This window comes from Sebastes fasciatus, chromosome 10, assembly GCF_043250625.1.
Source record: "Sebastes fasciatus isolate fSebFas1 chromosome 10, fSebFas1.pri, whole genome shotgun sequence".
Taxonomy (NCBI): Eukaryota; Metazoa; Chordata; class Actinopteri; order Perciformes; family Sebastidae; genus Sebastes; species Sebastes fasciatus.
The window spans coordinates 13135030-13159630 of record NC_133804.1 but is presented as its reverse complement, the minus strand read 5'-3'; the positions used below and the strand labels follow the sequence as shown (position 1 = coordinate 13159630).

Genomic DNA, 24601 nt, shown 5'->3' with positions numbered 1-24601 from the left:
GCCTTTGGCTCACTTTGCCCCATAGCTACCACTTTGGAAAAAATGGCCTAGCTTAGCATTCAGGCGAATCTTTAGCAAAGTGATTAACATGGTTTTATACCTTAGTAAATCACCAACATGTATAATATATATTTTTTAAACCTGGATAAATTGGCTTTGACCTAACAGTCATTATTCCTGACATGCAGAAAATTTACTTTGACAGGCAAAAAACTGTTTTTGGTGTAAAAAAAAAGTACTCACTACTTCTCCCATGTGTTTCTCTCCATCACAGCAAGATAGAGATGATGGGTACTTCCTGAATTTATGGTCACATGACAAAACATAATCACAGTTGCCTAGATACAGGGGGTGGGTCAACTTACCCCACTCTCCCCTATTGGTCCCTATTAAATAAACCATGAAGAAGAAGAACTGTCTGCTGAGCTGCAGTTTGCACTTATAAAATGTGCTGTGCTTATTCTCATTATTGGTATAAGTAACAGCATTAAAACATTACTTTGAGATGATACTGTACTGGCTTTTGATCAAATGAATCTCAGTGACTACAGAGGTCCAGCAGATGGAGACAGACTGCAAGAAGAGGACATGGTCCCCTCAGGGTGCTGCCCTGACTGCTCCATCATCACAGTGGCTGAACAAGTGAAGAAATCATGAATCATCAGTGAGGGCCTGAAGGCGAAGCTCAGATTGTTTATCACAGACCTTTTAATTGCTCGTCCTGTTTGCTGTAAGCAGTCTACCTGGAGTATAGCTGATTACTCGGAGTAACATATCAAGTTGTCTGGTGTTGACGTTGCAGAACTGGTGGCCTAAGCTAACGTTATCTAGCTGAAACCTCCCAGGTAAACTTGTAAACACACTTCAGTGAAAGATGGCTGACAACAACAACGGAGCTCAGCAGACTGAAGAGGACCCCGCTGCAGCTTTCCTGGCTCAACAGGAGAGCGAGATAGCGGGGATAGAGAACGACGGAGCCGGGGACGGGTTCGGGTCGCTGGAGGCAGCGGAGGAGGAGGAAGAGCAGCCTGAAGCTCAGCCGGAGCCGGAGCCTCATCAGCCGCAGCCGGAGCCCACACCGATACCGACACCCACACCTGCCCCGGCGGTCCACTACGGTGAGTTTCAGTTCATGTCGGCTAGGAGCTACGAGCAGGTGATGCTAACTACCGGTGCTCTGACCGGACTGGTGTTCATGTTAGATAGAGAACAATGAGAACAACGAGAACAACGAGACCGTGATATACGTTAACAACAACAACACTGGTTCATACAGCCTCATAGTGTTAGTCAGTTCATTCACAGGTAGCTCAAACTAGTGGAAAGTTAGCCTTGTAGCTAAGCTAAAGTTAGCCTTATAGCTAAAGTTACCTTGTAGCTAAGCTAGAGTTAGCCTTTTAGCTTAGCTAGAGTTAGCCTTGTAGCTAAGCTAAAGTTAGCCTTATAGCTAGAGTTAGCCTCATAGCTTAGCTAAAGTTAGCCTCATAGCTTAGCTAAAGTTAGCCTTATAGCTAGAGTTAGCCTCATAGCTTAGCTAGAGTTAGCCTTGTAGCTAAACTAAAGCTAGCCTCATAGCTTAGCTAGAGTTAGCCCTTTAGCTTAGCTAAAGTTAGCCTTGTAGCTAAACTAAAGCTAGCCTCATAGCTTAGCTAAAGTTAGCCTCATAGCTTAGCTAAAGTTAGCCTTTTAGCTTAGCTAAAGTTAGCCTTGTAGCTAAACTAAAGCTAGCCTCATAGCTTAGCTAGAGTTAGCCTCATAGCTTAGCTAAAGTTAGCCTTTTAGCTTAGCTAAAGTTAGCCTTGTAGCTAAACTAAAGCTAGCCTCATAGCTAAGCTAAAGTTAGCCTCATAGCTTAGCTAAAGTTAGCCTCATAGCTTAGCTAAAGTTAGCCTTGTAGCTAAACTAAAGCTAGCCTCATAGCTAAGCTAAAGTTAGCCTCATAGCTTAGCTAAAGTTAGCCTCATAGCTTAGCTAAAGTTAGCCTTGTAGCTAAACTAAAGCTAGCCTCATAGCTTAGCTAGAGTTAGCCTAACTGTGTACACAAAACCTGTCAAACCTGACAAAGCTGCATAGAAAGCCTTAGTGCCCTAACAGGTGTAGCTGCATTCCTGAGGTCTTACTGTAACCGTGTTGTTAGTGGTAGTAGGTCATAAGTTAACCAGTAAGAAGTCTTTTCTAACAATAAACTTTGTTTTCTTGTAACAATGTCAGACGGGTTTGAAGATGAGCCTGCCACAGTGAATGGGGATTTCTTCCAGGTGAGTTTAACAGATCTCTCTATGTGTTTATTTGTTTGTTTATTTTTGAACAATTTAAGACTATACCACATAACAAAAAAAATGAATAATATACAGTGCAGGATCATTCATTCATCCTCACTGCAATATCAGTTTCCACTTGTGCAATTTTGTTAATAGTCTGTTTATTGCCAATATTGTATGTATTGCTCCTATTTTTATACTTCCTTCTATTTAAATGGTTCATATTTTGAGACACTTTGTTTAGCTCTTTTTTTACTGTGTTATCTGATGCATTTTGTTTTTTTGCACTATCCCCTTTGCTGCTGTACACTGCAAATGTCTCCACTTCGGGACTAATAAAGGAATATCTTATCTTATCTTAAACCCACTGAGCTTATCTGAAGCCTCCACCCAGAGAAAAGATTAATAAAAAGAAATAATATGACTACATAATAGTGATAACAAACAATTAGGACAAGACATATATAATAACAACAATAACAATACAGTAAATATATCAAAAAAGACAAGTAAGTGTGTGTGTGTGTGTGTGTGTGTGTGTGTTGCGTTGCGTGGAAGTGTATGGTTAGTGTTTTTGAGGAAGATATTGATTTAAATATCTATAAAGGCTTCTGGGAAATCGGAACCAAACAACATGGTGAGTGGGAAAAAATAGAAAACATAAAAACAGATACATGGACAACATGGGGAAAAGCAATTACAAAACAGCAATTAAATGACCCTTTAAGCAACTTTTGAAACATTTGACAGATGACCAGTTTATTGATAGATGTGAAAAGCTACTCCATAATTTGGTTCCCCTAAATCTTATTGAAAATTGACCTCTACTAGTGAGGAATTTAGGAGGATGAAGATCTAGAGACTGACGGGTTGAGTAAGAACGGACCTGAGAATTTGTTTTAAAATAGGTTTTTGAACTGCTCAGGAATATTCCCATCAGAAAGTATCTTATAAATAAAAACACATATTTGAGAAATATTGATATCATAAATAGTAAGAGTGGAGTTTCTTAAATAGAGGAGCAGAGGAGATGTGTGACTCTGATCGAGTTGCAATCCTCACAAAACGTTTTTGGAGAACTAAAATTTTATGAAGGTTTGTAGGAAAAGTACTCGCCCAAACTACATCATAATATGAAAGATAGGGATAAATTAAACTATAATAAAGAGTAAGGAGACAGTTTGTGGTGACAAGAGGACTAACCCTTCTTATTATACCAATAGATTTATTTGTTCTCTCTATGTGTGGTTGAGTTTTATTCTGAACACCATCAAAACATTTAATTTTCTTTACCTTAATTTTTGTATTGCATTCCTGTGTGTTATAATGTTAAAGATTTAAACATCTACTTAGTATTTGCATCAAATAGCTAGTTGTTTATATTGGAGTAAATGTTTTATGTCCTTCCAAAAGGAGTCCAATGGTCCAACAGACAGCTATGCAGCCATCGCCCAGGTGGATATTCAGAGGCAAGAGCCAGAGAGTTTACGCAAGTGGAGGGAGGAGCAGAAGACACGCCTTGAAGCATTAGGTCAGCAAAGATGGGGAATTAATCATCCTGTGTAATGCACTTCCTACTTTGCAGCTGTAATCCCTGCACTTGCAGCTGGAGTCACTGTGATTTCGTCATTTTGTTGTGCATCTTTTTGCATTTCACCTGCATATCTAGTCCTAATAATATGTCAGTTATTTTCCTATTTTGAGGACTCTCTGACTGTTATTTTGTGCCATTGCTCCCTAACAAGACTCGGCATCCAAGGCAGCAGAGGAGGAGTGGAGAGAGAAAGCCAAAAAGGAGCTGGAGGACTGGCATGTGCATCAGAATGAGCAGATGGAGAAGAACAAGGTCAACAACAGGTTAGTGTTTCACATGTCCCCTGTTAACATGCAGAGAAGTAACAGTTGGTTTATCCTTACGTGATAATGCTGCAATTACTACACTGAACACATATATTTATATTAACAGCTCATGTGTTGTATTGTAATTTTTCTTGATATAAACCATTCCAAATTTTGTCTTTACACCGCAAGTGAGATGCACTGTGTTCACTGACATGAACACTATATTAACAAGACATTATCATATTTACGGATCGTTGCATCCTTAATCATATTAGGTGGACTTGTAGATATTTTATAAACTGTTTTTTTTTTCATGAGCGATGCCGATAATTGAAGCATTTGTGTCAGCCTGCGCCAAGGGATCAAATGTTGGAGTGATGGGTGACTGGGCATAGTGTATCAGTTTCATGTTTCAAAGTATTGCTGATCTGTTTATTGCTTATATAAAGACAGTCCGTCTACTACTTAAACTTTGCTATTTTAGACTGGTTGCGGTCAGAGTTGTACGTCATATGCCTACAAAAACATTGCAGCCTTTCCCTTTCTTGACCAAGCTAACCCCGTTCTTCTCTCACACTTTCCAACAGACTCTGTCCAAGTCTGGCACGGTATCAATCTTGCATCTGTGGCTCTAGCTTTGGCCAGTTTCTTCCCCTGTGTCTGTGAAAGCGCTGAGAGACAATCCCCTGATGAGATGAGATGTTAGACTAAAGCTGTGTGTCCAGTTAGATTGCCTGGAAAACAAAACAGGAAGCTGGCTAGCTAGAAGGAATGCAAACAGCAGAGAGCAAAATGTCAGTTTCAATACACACAGCTACAGCCCTAGAACCAAAGCAGTCTGTAGTTGCATGAAAATGCTTTGCTATTCCAAGCTTGTACTACAGACAAATTATATTCAGTTAATTTTAAACCTTTTATTTCCACCTCATTAGAGCCGTTTCTCAGTCGCTTACATAATCCTTTTAATGCAGGCGCTAACTTTTCTCTGCTTGATGTTTGACACTGTAACTGTTCTCCTTTCTCCTTCTCTTTCCTGCTTTCTTGGCCTTGCCTGCGTACTAGGATTGCTGACAAGGCTTTCTACAAACAGCCTAACTCTGATGTTATAGGCTTTGTGTAGGTTTAGAATTCTTATGCTTTTTAATGTTGTACCCCAGGAATTACGAGTTGATTTTCACCTGATGCATGCCCAAACACTAAAATTACCAGTCTATTTTTGAAGGCTTGATTTGGCATTTCATTTATATTAATTTGATTGATACTTAGGCTACATAATAAATATTAAACATGTCTCCAACAAAATGTATGATTGGTATAAAGAAACGCATGAGGTTTGTGTATCTTGTGCATAGTGCTGTTCATGTGATTGAACTTTGTGTTTGAGCACCATGTTTGGCTCAGATGGTTTTGCTGTTATGGCAGCTGTTCTGAAATCCCTCCAATATTGCAACTCATTCATATCTTTCCCTGGTCTCCCTCCCACCTGCAGAGCATCAGAGGAGGCTTTCGTGGCAGAGACCAATGGCGACACCCCGGGATCTGAATGGGAGAGAGTAGGCCGACTCTGTGACTTCAATCCGAAAACCAACAAACAGGCAAAGGATGTTTCTCGAATGCGTTCTGTCCTCATCTCTCTCAAACAGACGCCTCTAGTCCGCTAGAGGAGGTTGTTGTTTCTAGAAACATTGCCTTTTCAGTTTTAACCTCACGTTGCATCAGACGAGTTTGTACGCCCTTTTCCATAAAATTCCTGGTATGTTTTTAACCTTTTGAAAACTTCCCGCCTTTCTTGATGCCTACGAATTAATATACTTAATCCCACTCTCTTGTGAGAAGATGAAGGACTGCTCTATTGTTACGACATCCTTTGGCTGGTCAGTTTTATCACTGCTATATTTAAGAAAATATTGTTACTGTAAGTTAAAACATTTTCCTTCCCCTTTAACTTATAAATTGTTATTAGGTCAGTTTTCTCGCATGCCTCTGCCAATATTTTGGATGCACAATTTTTAGTTTTTATAAATTCGCATTTTGATCAATGTCAAACACTTATTAAGCACTACTGCGTATTAGATTGTAACCACTTTTGCCTCTCATCAGTGTAGAATCATCAACACATGTTCACATTTGTTGTATTATATCCCTTATTACCATATTTAATGTAGCTAGCATCTTTTTCTCTTTCAAATACATAAGCTTGTGGCCTTTTTGACGTAGCTCTTACTCCAGTTTGAGTATTCAGCCAGGTGGAATTTCCTCTTCAATTAGGCAAGATTTCAGCAACAAATAAATAAAAATAATCACAACCAAAGATCTAAATTACTACATGATTAAAGGTTTTTTACTATTTCTCATTTCATTGATTTTCTCAGCAGAAGTTTTATGCACTATTTGTGTTACACCAATATGTTTTAGTTGTTTTTTTTAACAGTAAACAATAAGGTGTCAATTTCAACAGTAATGTCTGCACATTGTTTCACATGTTGCCTATTTGGACATTATGAATACTGAAACAAGTGAATGTTAAAAGGGAACTGGAAAATAAAAACTGTGGAGTTTGACCACTGAAATGAATTTGTTCTTACATATTTCCCAGCTAAGACTGTTGATATCTGTAGATAATCACTTGAATCCCAGTTTGTGTAGGTGTGTGAGGAGCTAAAAATGATATGGGGCCCGGTGCAATAATCCATCCTTAGATACTCTCAGACACACATTACTGGAGGCTGTGCTACTGTGAAATTGGTGTTTGAACGATTTACCCACAATTTTAAGCATTTAAATGTTAAAAACATAACATGGGAAGTCTGAGAAGCAACAACAAGTTTCCAGGTGCACAGCCACCATGCCTCAGCATAGGTAAAGAGGTGTCACATTCCTAATACTACATTTGGAGGATTTAAGTGAAATTGCAAATCTGTGTTAAAGGTGGACATGGAGACTGGGCCTGTCTTGTGTCTAAAAACCTCATTCTATTTAGATTGACTCACCAAGGCCATTATTATAAAAACACATTGGGTTCACAATGAATTTCCACAATGATTTTTAAAAAAATAACCTGTTAAATAAGGGTTGTGTAATGAGTAGATGTCACCTGAATACAGGTGTGAGTGTGATGCTTTATCTCAAATACACACAGGACACCAGCTTCAAATTAAATGTATAATCAGGTTTTATGTTAATCATTTCACTGGCAATACATGTGTACATTTGAAATCTAACTTCCCAGAAGAATAAGGAGGATATCATTTATATTTATCAGCATTTTGCTTTAATACTCATATAGCACAATAAAAGTTAAATCCAGCTTGCTCTTGTCAGGAGCCGATTATACTGTGTTGTTCCATAGTGCTAGCCTGAGGCTAATTATTTTATAACCATGAGCAATTCACAGTTTTCAAACAACAATAAATAGTGTTGGTATTAACATCTGAACAATGCTGTGAACATAATAAATGATTCAGGTCATTCAGATAGTAACATCAGTCCAATTCCAAGTTGGATCTGGTCTGATTCCGAGTTGACTGGGTGGTGGCAGAGGTGTGGGTTTGGTCCGTCTTCATTGCTTGGGTTTCACAGCCGTGGTAAGGACACCGAAAATAATGGCAACTACAGTGAAGCCTTGAGCAAAGATACGCCCCCTCATCAACAGCTGGGACTGTCTGGTTTTCCCTTGATTGAAGGCACGGAGGCCATAAATCAGCGCTCCTGCTGTTGCCAAACAACCTGGAGAACACAAAGCAAATAACTTAATAACAGAACAATGGACGGGTTGACTTGGACAAAAAATAAGGTGAAAGCGGTAGGGATGGGCGGCTCGATACACACAAGCTACTCATTTGGTATCAATTCCTTTTAAAAAATACTGATTGACAAAAGATGTTGCAGGAGAGTTTTGAGAGAGGCAAAGCATATCCAGGTACAAGTAGAACTGTTATTAGTTTGTTTTAGCTGTCTGTCTACCTTAAATTCCTAAACTTCATCATCAAAATCTCATTTTAATTTGTTGTTACATAAGTTTCAAGTTCTTTATAATGATGTGCACAACATTACAGTGAAGCAGTCATTGGCAAGGAAAATCTTGGATCTCATATTTCCTCAAACTATGCTCATAAAACATGCAGGCTATAAAAAAATGGAAAATCACACAAATGAAAGCAAAATTAGAATCTAAGACATAAAATAGTGTATACAAATATAGGGCTAAAATATAAAAACATAAATAAAATGTAAAATAAAGTGATATAAAAAATCGGTATCAGTAATTTGGAACAAAAAGTATCTGTATCGAATTGAAAAAGTCTGGTATCGCCCATCCGTAGAGAGTGGTGAGCAGATACTGTAATGTCCTTTGATTCACCAATAAGTATATTCAGACACTTGTTTGCTATCAGGGTCACATTTATAAAGATAAAAAGATGCCACTAAAGACAGTGTGGCACTAACAGCAGTCAAGACCCAACATTAAGGGGTAAATTCACCCAAATCAGAGGGAAAAAAAGTTTTGAACAAATTGGGAAACTCAATAATATATGTATCCACAGACTGATAATCAGCTGTTTTTAAGACTATTTAGAAATACAGTAGTGCCTAACTTCCCTTACAAAGGTTGGGGGATATCACCCCCATTCTATGTAAAGGGTTGCAGCACATGTTTTGGGTTAAACATACTTTAAAAAAAAAAAAAGTTAGATTAGGCTAGGATGTAATTTTTTTATTATTATGATTTATTTGATCTTATTTCACATGAAAAGCACCCCATGTTCTATTTGTGTGTTCTATAATTTCATTATAAAAAGTGGAAAAGTTGGTTCACTTCATATTTGTATCTAATTAAGTATGTTTATGTAAATGTCTGAGTAAAACCAAATAAAGGAAAAACAATGGAAAAAAATAAATAAATAAATCAAATATTTAACCACGAAAAAACGTAAAAAAATTTAATTTCTGACTAAACATACTTTAAAAAATATACAAAATAAAAAATAGACTCAAATGACAAAAGGTGTTTGGTAGTGACAAACATACAGTAACTTTGGGTTACTACTTCATCTCTGATGTTAGCCTACACAGTCACTATTTCCTTACATTACCTCAACTATAATACAGTCTATCCATGTCATCTGAGTGTGTTAGGGCTTTACATGTTAACATCATTGATGTCTTGTCCACCCTGTGATTAGAGGGCGACATGTCCCGCCTCGGTGCTGCTCTTGTGTAACTTGGTCCAGCTGTGTTGTGTTTTGTCTCTCTTGTATAACTCACCTATTGGGACGAACGGGTTCTCCTTTGTTTTCCTCATGAACTTCTCTTTGAAGGTCTCATCTTTGGCTCTCGGCAGCGGGTTGAATCCCTCGATGATCGGCGGCTGAGAGAAGTCAAAAGGCACAAACGGTGGCTGGGATGGTTTAGGTGTTTCCTCAGGGACAGATGGTGCTGTGGTCGTTGCCGCCATGTTTACCTGAGACTGAAAAACTACACTTCCGGTTACCCTGTGCCCTCAGATTTCACAATAAAAGCCCTGATACCTTAAAGGTCAGGAATGAGAGTCAGTGGTGTAGCTCCTCCTGGCGGCTGCCGCATGCCATGTATGTATTGTGCACACAACATAATATGTTCAATGTTCATTAAAGTGCACTTCTCTATACATAAACAATGTGGTTCAACATTAAAGGTCCCATATTCTAAAAAATATTGATTTTCATGTCTTTTATATTATAAAGCAACATTTTATATTATATTATAAAGCTTCTAAGAAAACTGTTCTTAGATGAGCTTTGCTTTTAGCAGGAGGACTTGACTTTCTGCTCAGGGTGAGAAGGTGCTCCTTGTTTAACCCTGACACTTAATAAATTCATGCCCAATTCAAAACCTTAACCTTATGGAGACAGAAATCTGTAGAAATATAAAAACTAGGGCCGTCAAAGTTAACGCTATAACACACCAGGGAAACCTGGCATGGCCATTTTCAAAGATGTCCCTTGACCTCTCACCTCAAGATATGAGAATGAAAATGGGATCTATGGGTACCCACAACTCTTCCCTTTACTGACATGCCCACTTTATGATAATCACATGCAGTTTGGTGCAAGTCATCGTCAAGTCAGCACACTGACACACTGACAGCTGTTGTTGCCTGTTGGGCTGCAGTTTGCCATGTTATGATTTGAGCATATTTTTTATGCTAAATGCAATATGTATGAGGGTTTCTGGACAATATTTACCATTGTTTTGTGCTATAAAAATACTGTTAAACTTCCTGTCAGACATCAGCTGACAGGAAGTAAACATGGACCCAAACTGTTGCCTTGCAACGCAATTCTGTTGAAATGCACTAAAACGGAGCGTTTCAGACAGAGGGTAAATACAGGTATATTCAGGCAGACATTATGAGGAAAATAAAGTTTTGTTTTTTTAACATAACAGCATGTAAACATGTTCTAGTAGAAACACAAAATACAATTAGGAACCTGAAAATAAGCATGATATGGCACCTTTAATGAAAGAGCATAGGGACATAACAATCCCAAAGTCCCTTGTAAAAACTTAAATATAGCATAAGACATGATTCCTTTGTAGCAACTGCTGCACCAAGTGTGAGAACTAACTAAATTCACAATATAACACAGCTCTACTATCCACCAGCCAGTTGGCATTTATTTGATGGTGCCTTCGGTGAAAGAGCTAGTAACCATTTGAACAATAAACTGGCGCTCAGATAAGAGTTGTACAGTTATACAAATTAGATACATGTTGCAAGGAATTAACCAATCTAAAGAACTGTAATCTATTATGCCATAAGACCACATTTTGCATGAGCATGGGATGTTTGCTATAGTGAAGAAGATTACTGATAATATTGTAATAGTATTACTGGTGAAAATGTTTGCCAATCTCTCTCTAACAATGTCCCCACTTTTACCACTGAGTGGCAGTATTGGGTAAAGTTCAATGTTCCAGCCATCATTGAATCTCAAGCAACATAGTAGTCTCAAATGAGTGGTGGTGATGTTGTATTTTGGGGTTTAAGTGTAGTCTGTAACAAACAATACAATAAAATGCTAGTGCATCCAAGCACTGCATTTGGTCCTTTAGTGTCTCTAGTAGAGTTCAGGTTCATATCTTCATCTGCAGCTGGGTTCTTCACGTCTGATGACCAACGGCACATACTGTTTCTCAAGCTCCCAGCCCACATCTGTCAAGGATCACTGGTCTGGAACAGAAAGCATGTTTAGCAGCCTCAACCAGCATCATAAGTTGTCATACTGTAGGATAGTATATGTGAAAACATACTCCAATAAATATGGCACAATATATACTGATGGCTTTAAACCACCACGCCATATCAAAAACTCCCACGATGTGTCCGATATGGTCGTACTGCTCTCCCCTTTGACTCCTAATAAATGTGGCAGTGTGAGAAACTGTTCTTAGATGAGCTTTGCTTTTAGCAGGAGGACTTGACTTTCTGCTCAGGGTGAGAAGGTGCTCCTTGTTTAACTATGACACTTAATAAATTCATGCCCAATTCAAAACCTTAACCTTATGGAGACAGAAATCTGTAGAAATATTAAAACTAGAGCTGTCAAAGTTAACGCTATAACACACCAGGGAAAACTGGCATGGCCATTTTCAAAGGGGGCCCTTGACCTCTGACCTCAAGATATGTGAATGAAAATGGGTTCTATGGGTATCCACGAGTCTCCCCTTTACTGACATGCTGACTTTATAATCACATGCAGTTTGGGGATAGTCATAGTCAAGTCGGCACACTGACACTGAGTTTGCCATGTTATTAATTGAGCATATCTTGTTATGCTAAATGCAGTACCTGTGAGGGTTTCTGGACAATATTTGTCATTGTTTTGTTTGTTAATTCATTTTCAATAATAAACGTATATACACACGTTTGCATAAAGCAAGGAAATTGTCCACTCCCATGTTGATAAGAGTATTAAATACTTGACAAATCTCCATTTAAGGGACATTAATTTGTAATCAATCACGATTAACTATAGACAATCATGCAATTAATCGCGATTAAATATTTTGATCGATTGACAGCCCTAATAAAAAAACATTTCAAGTTGTTAATCATGAAGATGCTCTGGTGTACTGATCTTTACAAACTCCTACAGACAGCTAAGCCCTTCCAGCTAGCTCAATTCTCAGATAAAAAGAAAACAAACTAAACATGCATATCTCGATTAAAAAAATAATTTATCAAATAGACATCGGATTGTTTTATAAGGCCAATTTGCAATCATAAAGGCAGGTCTCAAGACTGCGCAAGGACTCCAGATGTGAAGAGGACTGTCAAGAAAGAGATGCTGCCCAGAAAGGAGCCAAAAATGTCAGTCATTAAATGAAAGTCAGAACATGAGAACAGTAGAGAAGTAAAACAATATTTCATAAAAGAGCACACAGATACTTTTCAATCTTTTTATTGAATATTAAGGTAAATATTTCACATTAATACAGGCTACATAAAGTAGAGCCACTATACGACATGAAATTTACTCTCATTTTAACCCTTTTTAGTATGTAAACAATTATACATGTATTTACCACTCTAAAAGGTTCTGATTTCTCTTTCTCTTTAGGTAATCATCATCTAGTTCTGGGCCAAGTTTAAATAGCTACTTCATGTTGAGCCCCCCCGCAGCCCAAGAACGGTGTATGTGGGTTTAAGTCAAAATCGCTAAACTACGCAGAGAATGGATCCTGTTGAACAGGTGATCGCGCATGTTTTGTTTGCATCATCGGGACACTGATAACAGCTCTCGATCAATTTCCTCTTTATTTGTTTTTGAGATAGGCACATCAAAGAATGGCGTCAAGTGAACTTCCAATTCTTCAACCTCTGCTCTGCACTCTCAGGTCTCTACTAAAGTTAACATGTTGTACGCTTTTCTTTTTTTTCGTTGTCTTATTCGGTCATATTCGTCAGTTGGTATTTCATGTTTGCGCTGTGGGTCATGCTGTGTGCGTTTGATTGCTGTGGACGCTGTCTAGTTGACGTGGTTCAGGTGCACATTGCCCACATGGGGTGCCCAGGTACCAGGCCACACCTGAGGGGAGAGAGGAAACAATAAGAGGTATAGGTTAGAACGACTGTAGTCTATGTTCATGTTGAATTATTTGCACACACATAAAACTTTCTAAAATCCAGATAAAAATAATAAGACATGTGACAGGAGAGGTCAAGAAGCCACAGGCTTATACAACGGACCTCCCCTCAACGTAAGGAGAAAAAGAAAAGAAAATTAAGCTAACTTAATTTTAAAAAATGCAAAAAAAAAGACAACAAAAGCAAACATCATATCTGACTAATGGCAAAAATACAAGAAATACAAGCCTGACAGTTTAACTCTAAGCATATATGATTAGACAGCACTGGTATAATAACAGAGGGCATTACCTGCTGCTGTGGGTCAGAGTTATCTGCATTGTTTGGGACCACTTTGATAATGGGGCTCCATGCGGGGTCACCAGCGTGCAAACCATTGTACATCGGTCCCCCTGGCCCCTCTGCCATGGGAGGATGAGGGGGCAGCATGGTTCCTCCATACATCGACATGGGCATCCCCTGAACAGACAATAACATGGAACTGGTAAAACAAATGTGGACATGGGAGGAATAGGGGGTTAAAATACAGAGCTGTGGCTTTGTGTTACCTTTGGGAAGTCCATGTAACTGTTGGGCAGATGCTGAGGCTGGTGGTAGTTGTTAGCAGGGTTCGCAATGCCTGTGTCATCCTGCTCCATGGGCTGGTGCTGAGAGAAGGCAGACTGCTCTGCCTGGAGCTGAGGGTGCATCATGTGGCTGCTCATCAGGGGCTGAGACCAACCGGACATGGCCTCTGTATCAAGACACACAGAGGGTTGGGCATTAATAATGGATCAGTTACTACTGCACAGTAATTGAGATTGAAGTATGTGGTTGTGTTTAAGTCACATTTCTGAGATTTTAAAACAAAATTTTGTATTTGCTCTTACCAGTGTTCCTTTTGGCAGCTATTTTAGATTTAATCTTAAAGAAATACTTATTCGTTTTAGTCACATTTTAGTAATTTTTATCCTTCATAGTTTAGTATAGTTTTAGTCGACAACTCAAAAAGTTTTAGTCCAGTTTTAGTCAAAAGTAATTTGATTTTAGTCAAAATGTTTTTTCTCCATTTGTCCGCTATTTCTTAATCTTTTTTAATTTGATTTAATCTTAGTACCGTTTAGTCATCAGATTATATTATATAACATTTCTGTCATTTTAGTCAAACTTATTTCATATAAGATTTTATCATATGATTGAGAATGCAGCTTTGCAGGTAGTTCCGAGTCGTCCTGACTGCGCTCATTAATGATTATCAGTCGCATCCACCAGTTCGTTGTGAGAGCCAGTCCGCCCACCCAACATGTAAAAACACCCGCAAACCGCCAACTTTATACATTATATTAGCAAAATTGTCAGGATTGAGGTGTGAGACAAGAATGACAGAAAAGAACTGAGTGCCACCGCAACACGGTTTGTTTGTGTGTTTGAGAGAGAGAGAGAGAGAGAGAGAGAGAGAGAGAGAGAGAGAGAGAGAGAGAGCGAGAGCGAGAGCGAGAGCGAGAGAGAGAGAGAGAGAGTGACTGAGGAAGGAGAAGAGAAGGTGGAAGGTTTTTGGTAAAGCTTGTTTTTAAACTACATTTTAGTTTCGTCTTTTTTCGTCAATGATCTTGTTTGCTTATATCGTCACAGTTAGTGTTTAACGACTCATCTCGTCAGCGTCTCGTCTTAGTCATGGAAAAAAACATATTTCGTAATAGTTTTCGTTAACAAAATGAACACTGGCTCTTACCCGAAGCACTGCCGACCCCGAATGACCAAATGCCTCCCTGTCCAACAGACGCCGTGTAGCTGGTGGTGAGCAGAGGCGGGTTGACGGAGCCTGTCTGCCTGATCCTGGCCAGCCGCTCTGTGCCGATGGGTGGGGGAACCTTCCGGTCCTGCTGCGAGGAGTTGCCCTGCTTCTGCTGGGGGGGAGGGGGCACAGATGAGGTGGAAAGGGCGGAGGACGACACCGTAGATGGAGGCGGGACAGGAGATTCACCTGATGGAGAAGAGACAGCAAAGGAAGAAATATTTAGGGGCAGATCAGATTTACACATTTTAAAGTACTGCTAAAAACAGAAAAAAATGAAAATAGGCCAGAGAGGCCAACATTCATGAATTTGAAAAGGGTTATAGAACAAACAAGCCAAAATAAAAAAGACCAGTTAAAAAAATTGCTTTTAAAAAAGTCTAAAAAGTTATAAGAATATCACAATGAAAAAACAAGTGTGAGCCTCGTACCTGATGTGGATGCACTCCATGGGTGAGGGGAAAAGTGCTGTCTGCTGAATGAGGGTGCGCCAACTGCTTGGTGACCGTGCAGATACACAGGGCTGCCAGAGATACTGGTGGCATAGCTGGTCAACGCTGTGGGCGCAGACAATTAAAGAGACAGCTCATTATAGAGCACATGAGAAAGCAAACTGAATATGATTCCATTATATTCTGTTACTACCCCCCGTTTTGATGCAGTTATTTTAGTCAGGTTCCTCTGAACAACTGAGTCTGGATCACACAATGATTATGTATGAACTAAAATGAAAATAGTCCTACCGATGGGGCTGTTGACCATCCTCTGTGAGGCAGAGCGGTAGCCAGGGGCTTTGGAGCTGTCTGGAGGAGGTGGGGGCATCATACTCTCCATCTGGCCCATGCTCATGTAGGCTGGTGGGGCCGAGTACGACTGCTCTGGAGGTGATCGAGCTGGCAGATGGCAGGCACCCCACACCTGATTGTTTGCAACCTGCCAGGACATTTGTACCGTTTAGTTTGCTCAGCTACAAAAGAGCAGCTAAAAGTAAAACAAGATGCTAGGCTGTTACGTTAACTCACCTGGCTGTTGTTATCAAAGATGCTGCTGAAGTTGAAGAGGCCTGCAGGACCGAAGTTGGGGGGTATCTGCTGAGGCTTGCCTGCATTGGCCACATGCTGCATCTGGGAACCGTTCATCATCCCCATGTTAGAAGAAACCTGAAGGGAGGCTTGAGCTTGGGCTTGAGCTTGGTTCTGGGCTTGTTGGGGCAAATTTGTCGGCTGGGACGTCTGGTTTTGGTTCTGTTTCATGGGTTCTTGCTGAGCATTGAAGGGCACGAACACAGATTGCTGTTGCTGCTGCTGCTGCTGCTGTTGCTGTTGCTGTTGCGTCTGCTGCTGTTGCTGCTGCTGCTCAGAAAGGGAATAGTAAGGCCCTGGTTGCTGCATACGATGGGAGACTCTGGGGGCAGGCGCTGAGAAGTGGGGTACAGTGTTGTTGGGGTGTGCAACATTGTGTGAGTGGACAGGAGGAGGTCCTGAGGGGTGGTGGGAGCTGGGCTGTGGGTTGAGGAGGGGCGGTGGAGCCTCTGTGGATGGTGCAGAGGACGGGGGAGGAGGTAACTGCTGTCGAGGCTCTGGCTTGGGGGGTAAAGCCATGGCGGGGGAGGTAAAACCCACAGAGTTGATGCTCTCGCTGACAGAAACAGCCTGGTTCTCTACAGATAGAGAGGGCTTGTCTTTTCCAAGAGGGGCGACGGCACTTGGCTCTGTTTTAGTTGGCTGGATGGGGGGCTGTGAGATAGGTCCGAGTGGCTGCTGAGGGGCGGTGGTTGTAGTGGAACTGTGATGTGCAGGAGAACCTGTGCCTCGTACTGCATTGCCACTAGTAGATGTGGCAGCAACACACACAGGGGTGACACCAGCAGGCTTGAGTTCGGGGGCGAAGAGCTGTTTTCTGACGGAGGAGGGCGTGGGGACGCTCGGCTGGGGGTTGTACGGAGTAGGATTGGGGGTATGAGGCGAGGCTGCAGCTGTGGATGTGTTGGGAGCACTGGTGGTGGTGGTGTTGGTGGTCGTGACTGAGGCTCCTGAGCTGGCTGCGTTGCTGTGCTCACTGTGGCTCGAGTTGGTTCTGGCCTGGCCTCCAGTGCCGTTGGTTCCTCCGTTGTGCTTGGGGGAGCTGTTAGCACTGCCGGGACTCACGGGACGCACAGGGAAGGGTCCCCAGGTGCTGGCGGCGGGAGAGAAGGTGCCACCAAACTGAGCCATGGGTAGACGAGGGTGTCGGATCTGGTGCATGGTCTGAGCAGCCAGTAGAGCCAGCTGAGGGTGGGCGTACGCCAAGGGCAGAGACACGGGGAAGGGCTGTCTGACATTTGACGACAGCCCTTTACCGATCTTTCCACCGGCCTGAGAGGAGGGTGAAGACGAGGATGAAGAGGGCTGGAACGAGACGCCTGTGGAGGTGACCAACGAGCTCAGGGCCTTGGGCCCAGTGACTGAGCCGCTTGTGGCCCCTGCGGAACTGGGGAAGGATGCTGAGGTCGTTTTAGAGCCTGGGGCCCTGATGTGATTCCGGGGGATCAGATCCTCAAGCTCTTTGGCTGGGTCTTGGATTAGAGCATTGATCAGCTGGACTGCATACCTTGTAGACTCCGTACCTCCTCTGTAACAACAAAGCACATTTCATTCAGACTATGGTCTTGTGTTAAAAGTAGGGTTGTCATTCGATTAAAATATTTAATCGCGATAAACTGTATGATTGTCAATCAAAATTGAGCACAGGTTTGGAGCGTTATCTAGCATCCTTCGCAAAAAGCTAGTATGACATGGTTGGTACCAATGGATTCCTTAGGTTTTTTAGTTTCATATGATTCCAGTATCTTCTCTAGCTTTAAAACTGAGACAAGTACAACCCAGAAATCGCAAGTCGCGTTAATAAAATAGTGGTGTTAAATCAAATTTGCGTTAACGCGTTATCTTTGACAGCCCTAGTTAAAAGGTTTTATGAATCAAAAGTAAGTACATATTTCAGCCTGATAAAGTTTTGTGTCAGACCAAAAAAGTTTTAGTGATGAAGTGCAAGTTCGGGTCCTCAGTTTTGGGTAGGTTGCAGTTTCTCCAATGGTCTGTAGCACCTGCAGTTATTAAAGCCACTGCTGGTGTGTAAAAAGTCCCTGGTCTACTATCGCTGCTGCCTCATTGTTTTTGTGCAATCAGCCCTCTTATCTCGACTCTAGTTTCTTCTAGTTTTCTGCTTCGAGCCATGTACTAGCAATAGCAAATGTGCATGTTTACTGTTTTCACCATAACAATGGTGGGCCAAGATGCAGGCACCTTCATTGGTCGCACCAGCGTGAGTGGAAGATTGAGGTCTCTGCTCTGTATGTGGAATTGAGTCTATGTTCCCAAACATTGTTGTTGAGACAGAAACTATTTTTTTGTCCGTGTTTATTGTTCTAGACCGTACAGGCCTAAGAGGGCTGATCATTTTATGTATTAGCTCTCTTTTTGGTTTAATTGCATCCTGCACTACTCAGCAGTTCTAGTGTTTATGGTACTTATTTGTTGATGATTTTGACATCACATTTAATGCCAAAAAGAGTAAACATGTTAAAAAGATAGAACATTTGACTTCCCTGAATTCTACAAATCCAGTGCTGGACTTTTGCACTGTAGGACTAGCCCAAAGATTATGAATGACATCATCCAGGAGGGGCTGAAATGCTTTATGCAACTGACCAGCTGTTATAGTCCAGCTGCAGTGCTGTTTACAGTCCACCAGGGGGAGGGGGGGGGGGGGGGGGGGGATTATTTTTACCTTATGGTGATCATCCTCTCCCCGTTCTTGTCCTTCTGTTTGTCTACGTCGATGTGAGCTCCCGTCACGTCCTGGATGGCTGTGATGTTGCAGCCTCCTCTGCCCATGATACGAGACACAACGGAGGCTGGTACAGACAGCTTCTTTGATCTACAAAGGAAGGGAAATTTCATTATTTATACGTCTATACTGGCAATGTTAACACTGCTGATGGCAATTTACATTAACAGACGACCTCAAACCAATCAAGTGCCGTGCAGAATTTTAAGAACCATGCAAATGTGTGTATGTTAAGTAAACTTGGCCATGTCAATCAAAACCCTGTGAAATGTTGCAATGCAAACAGATACTGACCTTCTGACCACCTCCTTCCAACCTTCTTCTCTCTTCTGGCCTCTCTTGGGGCTTGTGAGGCTGAGCTTACTGTTGGGCGAGGTGACGGGAAGATTCATGGTCTTGAATGGAGAGGGCAGGGAGTTGGAGGTGGAGTCGCTCGTGTCCAGAGCTCTGTGACAAAAACAGGCAAAATAATGAAGATATGTTGGTTGATACTTGGAAAATGTTTTCAAATAAGCTAGAGGTTGAGGTGAGAATGTAAGTCTTGAATTTAACTGAACGTACTGCATATAGTTCACACATAAAAATAGCATTTTAAAGCTGTACGTCAGATGATAAATGTGCTCTGCTCCACCACTGACTCACTTTTGCGTTGCTTTTGAGATGGAGACCGTGACCTTGTTGTCCACCTTGCCGTCAGTCTGCGGCTGAGGACAGTGTCTTTTCTCAAGGCCGCGCAGGAGGCCCTGGGCTGCTCCTGAGGAGGGGACTGAGGATGAGGAGGAGGAGGAAGAGGAGGAGGAGGAGGCGGAGGAGGTGAGGTCAGGGAGGTAGTTGAGCTCCTGACTCTTGCCCCCGCTACTACTGCTCTCACTGGCACAGTCGGTGCTGTCCAAGGGGTCAGAATCGCTGTTGCCACCCGTCAGTCCTCCACCCCGTGGCTCACCGTGGATCTTGTTCTTATCCGCCTTGTGCTGTGCTAGTGCAACCTACAGGGAGGACACATACACAAACATCATCGTATTGTGTTTTTATTTCATAGATAAAAGGTACTTTTAGTCTGGAGAACCAGCAAAGACAAACAATACCTGGTTGATAAAAGCAGTAGCACACACCTGCGGATCCTGTAATATGATGGGTTCATTGGGCGAGTCCTTGGTCTTGTTCTTTTTGTTCTTGCGATTGGTGCTCGGGGTAGTGGCCACGCTCGCTCGCTTCTTACCAAAAGCTGTAGTGAAAGTGGTGGAGGTGGCAGATATACCAATGGTAGTGGTGGTGGTTGCACTCGGAGGCTCAATAGGAACCTCTTCTTCTGAAGGGGAAAGGTCAAATACAAACAGGAACGGTTACCAACCACTTAATTAACAATTTAACTGTAAGTTTTAGAAAACTCTGCAGCCTCTTAACTTATAGCAAAAGTCATAAAACCGTTCATTACCGTCAGCTGAATCCTCCTTCAGCTCCAGCATCTCAGAGAAGTCCTCCTTGGTTTTCTGCCCCTCCTCTTCCTCCTGCTTCCTCTTCTGCTCCTCCTTCTTCTTCTTGCGTTTCTCCTTGCGCTTCTCACGTTTAACAGCCAGGGCCTGCTTCTTGCTCTCCTCCCGGGACTGAACACACAACAAAGAGACAATGTTTGTCCTCATCCGCTGTATTCAGAATGCTTTAAAAGTGCGGGTCCATTATTTTTTGGTATTTTGAGGTTTTCTATCGGTCTGTATTTGGTCGAAGTATGTTTTAGCAGCAAAATGCTATTTTCTCAAACCCTCCTAAAAATGTTTTCCAACGTAGGTTTCTGCATGATGACATGACATATATATACCCTTATCCGTAAGTACATTACATGCACACTCCCAGTTTTGGAGAAGCAGACAGGAGTGAGGGCATGAAAGCTATAACTAGCTATAACAGTAGCCGTTATATCTCTCTTCAAAGCCACCAGACTCCTTTTTGCTAACGGCTGAGTGGGCGTTTCCATTTGAAAACCCGGAAAAGTACCTAGCAGAAGCTACCTTTAACCTCCCAAAGCACAGCCATGGGATCTGATATTACCTTCTCCAAGTCTAGCTCCTTGAGGAGAATGCTAGCATTCTTGTTTGCCTCGGCTGCCTGCTGGTCTTTGGCTTTGACGATGGTCTCCATGCACTGGTGGCACTTCTTCAACAGCTCCTGAAACAACAGCAAAACAAACAGCTGGAGTTATAGCTCTCCTTACATCTTCGTCAGATCCGTCAATTCCAGTAGTTGAGGCAGACTAATGACTGAAAAGGAAATCGACGTACCTTGTCAGCGATGGTGGCGATATATCTCATGCACTCAATATCTGATGGGAATTGATTGACCTCCTTCACAAGATACTGCACCACCTTCACATGACCCTGAAATGTTAAGTAAAATGGTTAGTAACCAGAGGTTTGCCAAGGGTGACACACTAACAATCAGGGCTTTGGTTAACTCTGCACCTTGCGAAAAGCAGCCATGAGCGGGGTGATCTTGCGGTTATCGGCTGCATCCACATCAGCACTGGCATGCACCAAGAGCTGGACCACGTCAAAATGACCGCCGTTTGCCGCCAGCCAGAGAGGGGTGTTCCCTTTCTTGTTCCGTACATCGATATGGGCACCCCTGCAAAGACAGGAAGAAGTGTTAACTTATGGAGTCACATAAAGGCATTGCAGATGAAAGGGCTGGGAGATAAGACATATACATTAGCAGATGGCAACGAGAGACTGAGGATTATCTTGTTGTAAGAAAACTAGAATATGGTTCTGTACAGAAACAACCAATAGCACTCACCTGTTAATGAGCAGCTCACAAAACTTGTAGTGGCCCTTATCAGCAGCAATGGTGAGGGCAGTGTCTCGGGATGAGGGAACAGGGGGAGCGTTGACATCGGCGCCTTTGTCCAGAAGCACACGGCCCACCTCGGCATAACCTCCAGAGGCTGCCTCCATCAGAGGAGTAAGACCAGTCTGCAAGAGAGAAGATACTTAGCAAGATGTCTCCGCCAGTGTCGGCCCCGCAATATTTATTATTAAGTCTGGAAACTGGAAATCTGGTGAATGTGATCCAGACTCTTCACCTTAGCGCGATGCTCTACGTTGGCCTTGCGATCTAGCAGCAGACTGACGACCTCAGCCCGGCCCTGGAAGCAGGCTAGGGTCAGAGCTGTGTTTCTGTTGGTCTCAATCTGGGCGTTGATGTCCGAGCCCATATCTAGCAACAGCTTCACTGCCGGTACGTGGCCGTTCATGGCTGCCAGCATCAGAGGAGAGATTCCCAGCTTACTGCCAGTCCTGGTGAAAGAGGAAATAAATAAAATCTTTAGAAAAAAACGTAAGTGCTTAATGTGCTCTGAGAAGCATAACATAGATCACTGAGTGTTTGTCTTTGTTTCAGTACACATTATAGCTTTACTGCAATTCGATTTAAGATGTATTTTCACTTTTTGCAGAGCAGCATTTATAAAAGTAGCAGCTACTATAACGCCTTGGTTTTGAAGTTACCACCTTACCGTTTCCTCACTCCTCATTTATAACACATTGAATAACTATGCTATTACTTTTGGGTGCGGCTAAAACCCAAAGGCACATTTTACAGGGATGTTGTATTTGTTTGGCACCATGTGGTTACAAACCTCATTCACTTTGAGGAACTGAAATAATGTTGTCACATTCAGATCAAGGAGAATGATGATATCCTGATATGAACCTCATATGGGTGGACATGTTTCACTCATACCAACGGGCCAAAGTGAATACTTTAGTGACTACTTTACTTTAGTTCTTATCGCTCACCTGGAGTTGATCTCAGCTCCAGCATTAAGGAGTATCTTGATGATGTTGACGTAACCCCCAGAAGCAGCCAGGCTGAGAGGCGTGTAGTCGGAAACATTGCGGTGTTCCTTATTTGCTCCCCGAAGCAGCAGCAACTCAACCACCTGAGCGACACAAATGACAGTTGCAGAGTTAAAGCCGGGGAAACAATTTAAATGTCACTATAGTGAAGGTGAAATGAAAGACAAAGTGTTTTACCTCCTGGCGTCCCCCAGAGCAGGCCAGGGAGAGGGGCGTGTCTTTGGTTCTCTCTGACTGAGCCTCAATGTCACCCCCTTTGTCAAGGAGCACTTCCACCACTCCGACATGGCCAGCAGTGGCAGCCAGGATCAAAGGAGTAAAACCTGTGGAGAAGAGAGGGAATGGGAGGGTGTTTTGGTTACTTACTGTATCAGGGGTATGCATCTACTGGAAACACTTGATGCATAGACAAGTGTTATTTCACTGCATCCACTCACAATGGCCAAAAACTAGACTGTGAAGACTGTGTTGACACCATCTGTACCCAGCTATTTGCTATATTAGTGTAGCCATGGGACACTGGGACCCAGAGGAGATTCAACTAGTGGGACACTAGGTAGTCTAAGCTAGCAATGCTAGTTTATTAGCACTTGATAACGTTTAGCCAACAAGCCAAAAAGGTAGCCAAAACTCTTGTGTGCTGCTGTTGTTGAATGTAGCTTAGCCTCCTGCTGCCTGTCTCTCCCCTTGTAACGTTACAGACACCTCGCTCTCTTTTTCCACTCTTACCACATCAATGTCATACACACACACACATATATAACAACTAAAAAAGCTGCTAAAGTGGAGCTATATCTGACTATATCGGTTTATGACGGGTGTATTGATTTTTGAATAGTATAATTTGAGTCGGATTCATAGTTTTGTATCGATGTAGCCGTATCCAAGACCATTGTATGGATTTCCGATACGCATCGGTTAATCTTTACACCCCTATATAATAGAAGAATCACTAATATTAATTAAAATCCGATTCATACCTCCTTATTGTCCATAATACCATTTTATAATCATGCTTTTATACCTTTTTTGTCCCGGTGCTCAATGTTGGCTCCCCGTGCAATGAGTACAGACACAAGCTCCTCATGTCCTCCTGCACACGCCAGCGTCAGCGCCGTGTCATGGTTACTCTCCGTCTGTGGGGGAAAACAACATCTCTTAACAGGGTAGAGGACTTTGTGCATACATGCAACGTCAATTTAAAGATCTCTGTCATGTTGAAATTGGCATTGTGTCTTACATGTGCATCGATGTCGACAGAGGGGTAAAGGGGCAGGACCGAAGGGGGCGAGGCGATGTTTGAGGGCATCTGCGTGGGTGGCTGGGACAGGGGCGTGGGTGAGGTTGTAGTGTTCAGCATGGGCACACGGCTGCTCACAGCTGCAATAGAGACAAAAGGGGGAGAAAAAAAAGTTATAGGAACATGCAGATTAGATCACAATCACAAGTCAACTGCAACAAGAAATACACTTACCAGCCATGATGTCATCCAGCGTGTCTGTGAGCGTCTGTGCAGGTGTAGCTACCATGAGCCCATCTGGGGCCTGCTGAGGTATCATTCCTGGGCCTAACCCGCCCAACTGTTGACCCTGCTGCTGTTGGCCCAGCATCTGCTGCCCCACCAGTACCCTCTGCAGCTCTGGGCTGGTGCTCCCCGGGTAGTCTGCGGGGTTGTAGTCTGGCAGCGGCTGGATGGGGACGAAGGCAGCCTGGAGAGGCGGAGGAGGAGGCTGGGGCTGGGCCTGTGGCGAAGGGGGCAGAGGAGGCTGCTGTGGCGGCTGTGGCCCATCCCTGTAGAGGATTGTGCCCACCTGAGGAAGCTTGGGGTAATCGTCCTCTTCTCCATCGGCCTCTTCCTCCGAGCCCTCCTCTTCGTCATCGTCTTCCTCTTCCTGAAAAAGTATAGAAATCACCTTAA

The 24601-nt window shown here is 42.4% G+C and overlaps 3 protein-coding genes across 15 annotated transcripts in view; 1 reads left to right on the top strand and 2 right to left on the bottom strand.

Annotated features, from left to right (window-relative positions):
* Nucleotides 1–560: 560 nt before the first annotated feature.
* cltb (clathrin, light chain B) lies at nt 561–6673 on the top strand. Of its 3 annotated transcripts, none has more exons than XM_074648261.1 (6): nt 561–1118; nt 2212–2258; nt 3675–3792; nt 4007–4118; nt 5166–5219; nt 5593–6673. In XM_074648261.1, exons 1-6 carry the CDS (start codon nt 875–877, stop codon nt 5762–5764), a joined length of 747 nt encoding a protein of 248 aa, XP_074504362.1. In that variant the 5' UTR covers nt 561–874; the 3' UTR covers nt 5765–6673. The 3 variants fall into 3 exon arrangements, with proteins under 3 accessions (XP_074504362.1, XP_074504363.1, XP_074504364.1); XM_074648262.1 differs by lacking the exon at nt 5166–5219 and adding an exon at nt 4691–4711; XM_074648263.1 differs by lacking the exon at nt 5166–5219 and having other exon boundaries at nt 568–1118.
* Nucleotides 6674–7251: 578 nt separating this feature from the next.
* higd2a (HIG1 hypoxia inducible domain family, member 2A) lies at nt 7252–9599 on the bottom strand. Its single transcript, XM_074648264.1, has 2 exons — nt 9369–9599; nt 7252–7829 (listed from the first exon to the last, which is right to left on the bottom strand). The coding sequence occupies exons 1-2, from the start codon at nt 9556–9558 to the stop codon at nt 7663–7665; spliced, it is 357 nt and encodes a 118-aa protein (XP_074504365.1). The 5' UTR covers nt 9559–9599; the 3' UTR covers nt 7252–7662.
* Nucleotides 9600–12531: 2932 nt separating this feature from the next.
* The window catches only part of ankhd1 (ankyrin repeat and KH domain containing 1), a 30596-nt gene continuing 18526 nt past the window's right edge, over nt 12532–24601 (bottom strand). For 8 of the 11 annotated variants that reach the window (XM_074648253.1, XM_074648250.1, XM_074648249.1 and 5 more), the window contains exons 18-39: nt 24158–24575; nt 23924–24063; nt 23708–23819; nt 22861–23006; nt 22624–22766; nt 21909–22122; nt 21623–21798; nt 21289–21451; nt 21109–21204; nt 20879–20995; nt 20268–20436; nt 19918–20141; nt 19475–19818; nt 19127–19279; nt 18773–18922; nt 16030–17617; nt 15751–15940; nt 15439–15564; nt 14945–15196; nt 13782–13966; nt 13525–13692; nt 12532–13174 (exon numbers count right to left, since the gene is read on the bottom strand). In XM_074648253.1, coding sequence (XP_074504354.1) covers nt 13115–13174; nt 13525–13692; nt 13782–13966; nt 14945–15196; nt 15439–15564; nt 15751–15940; nt 16030–17617; nt 18773–18922; nt 19127–19279; nt 19475–19818; nt 19918–20141; nt 20268–20436; nt 20879–20995; nt 21109–21204; nt 21289–21451; nt 21623–21798; nt 21909–22122; nt 22624–22766; nt 22861–23006; nt 23708–23819; nt 23924–24063; nt 24158–24575 — 5334 coding nt within the window. In that variant the 3' untranslated portion in view covers nt 12532–13114. The remainder of the gene's footprint in view (nt 13175–13524; nt 13693–13781; nt 13967–14944; nt 15197–15438; nt 15565–15750; nt 15941–16029; nt 17618–18772; nt 18923–19126; nt 19280–19474; nt 19819–19917; nt 20142–20267; nt 20437–20878; nt 20996–21108; nt 21205–21288; nt 21452–21622; nt 21799–21908; nt 22123–22623; nt 22767–22860; nt 23007–23707; nt 23820–23923; nt 24064–24157; nt 24576–24601) is intronic. The other 3 variants (XM_074648258.1, XM_074648256.1, XM_074648255.1) reach the window with 1 other exon arrangement.

Bases quoted from the DNA above. Each gene is read 5' to 3' on its own strand.
- cltb (XM_074648261.1), top strand. From the start codon at position 875: ATGGCTGACAACAACAACGGAGCTCAGCAGACTGAAGAGGACCCCGCT. The intron at 2,259-3,674 runs GTGAGTTTAACA...TCCTTCCAAAAG, and splicing joins TGAATGGGGATTTCTTCCAG to GAGTCCAATGGTCCAACAGA. The intron at 3,793-4,006 runs GTCAGCAAAGAT...CTCCCTAACAAG, and splicing joins GACACGCCTTGAAGCATTAG to ACTCGGCATCCAAGGCAGCA.
- higd2a (XM_074648264.1), bottom strand. From the start codon at position 9,558: ATGGCGGCAACGACCACAGCACCATCTGTCCCTGAGGAAACACCTAAA. The intron at 7,830-9,368 runs GTGAGTTATACA...TGTGTTCTCCAG, and splicing joins GAACCCGTTCGTCCCAATAG to GTTGTTTGGCAACAGCAGGA.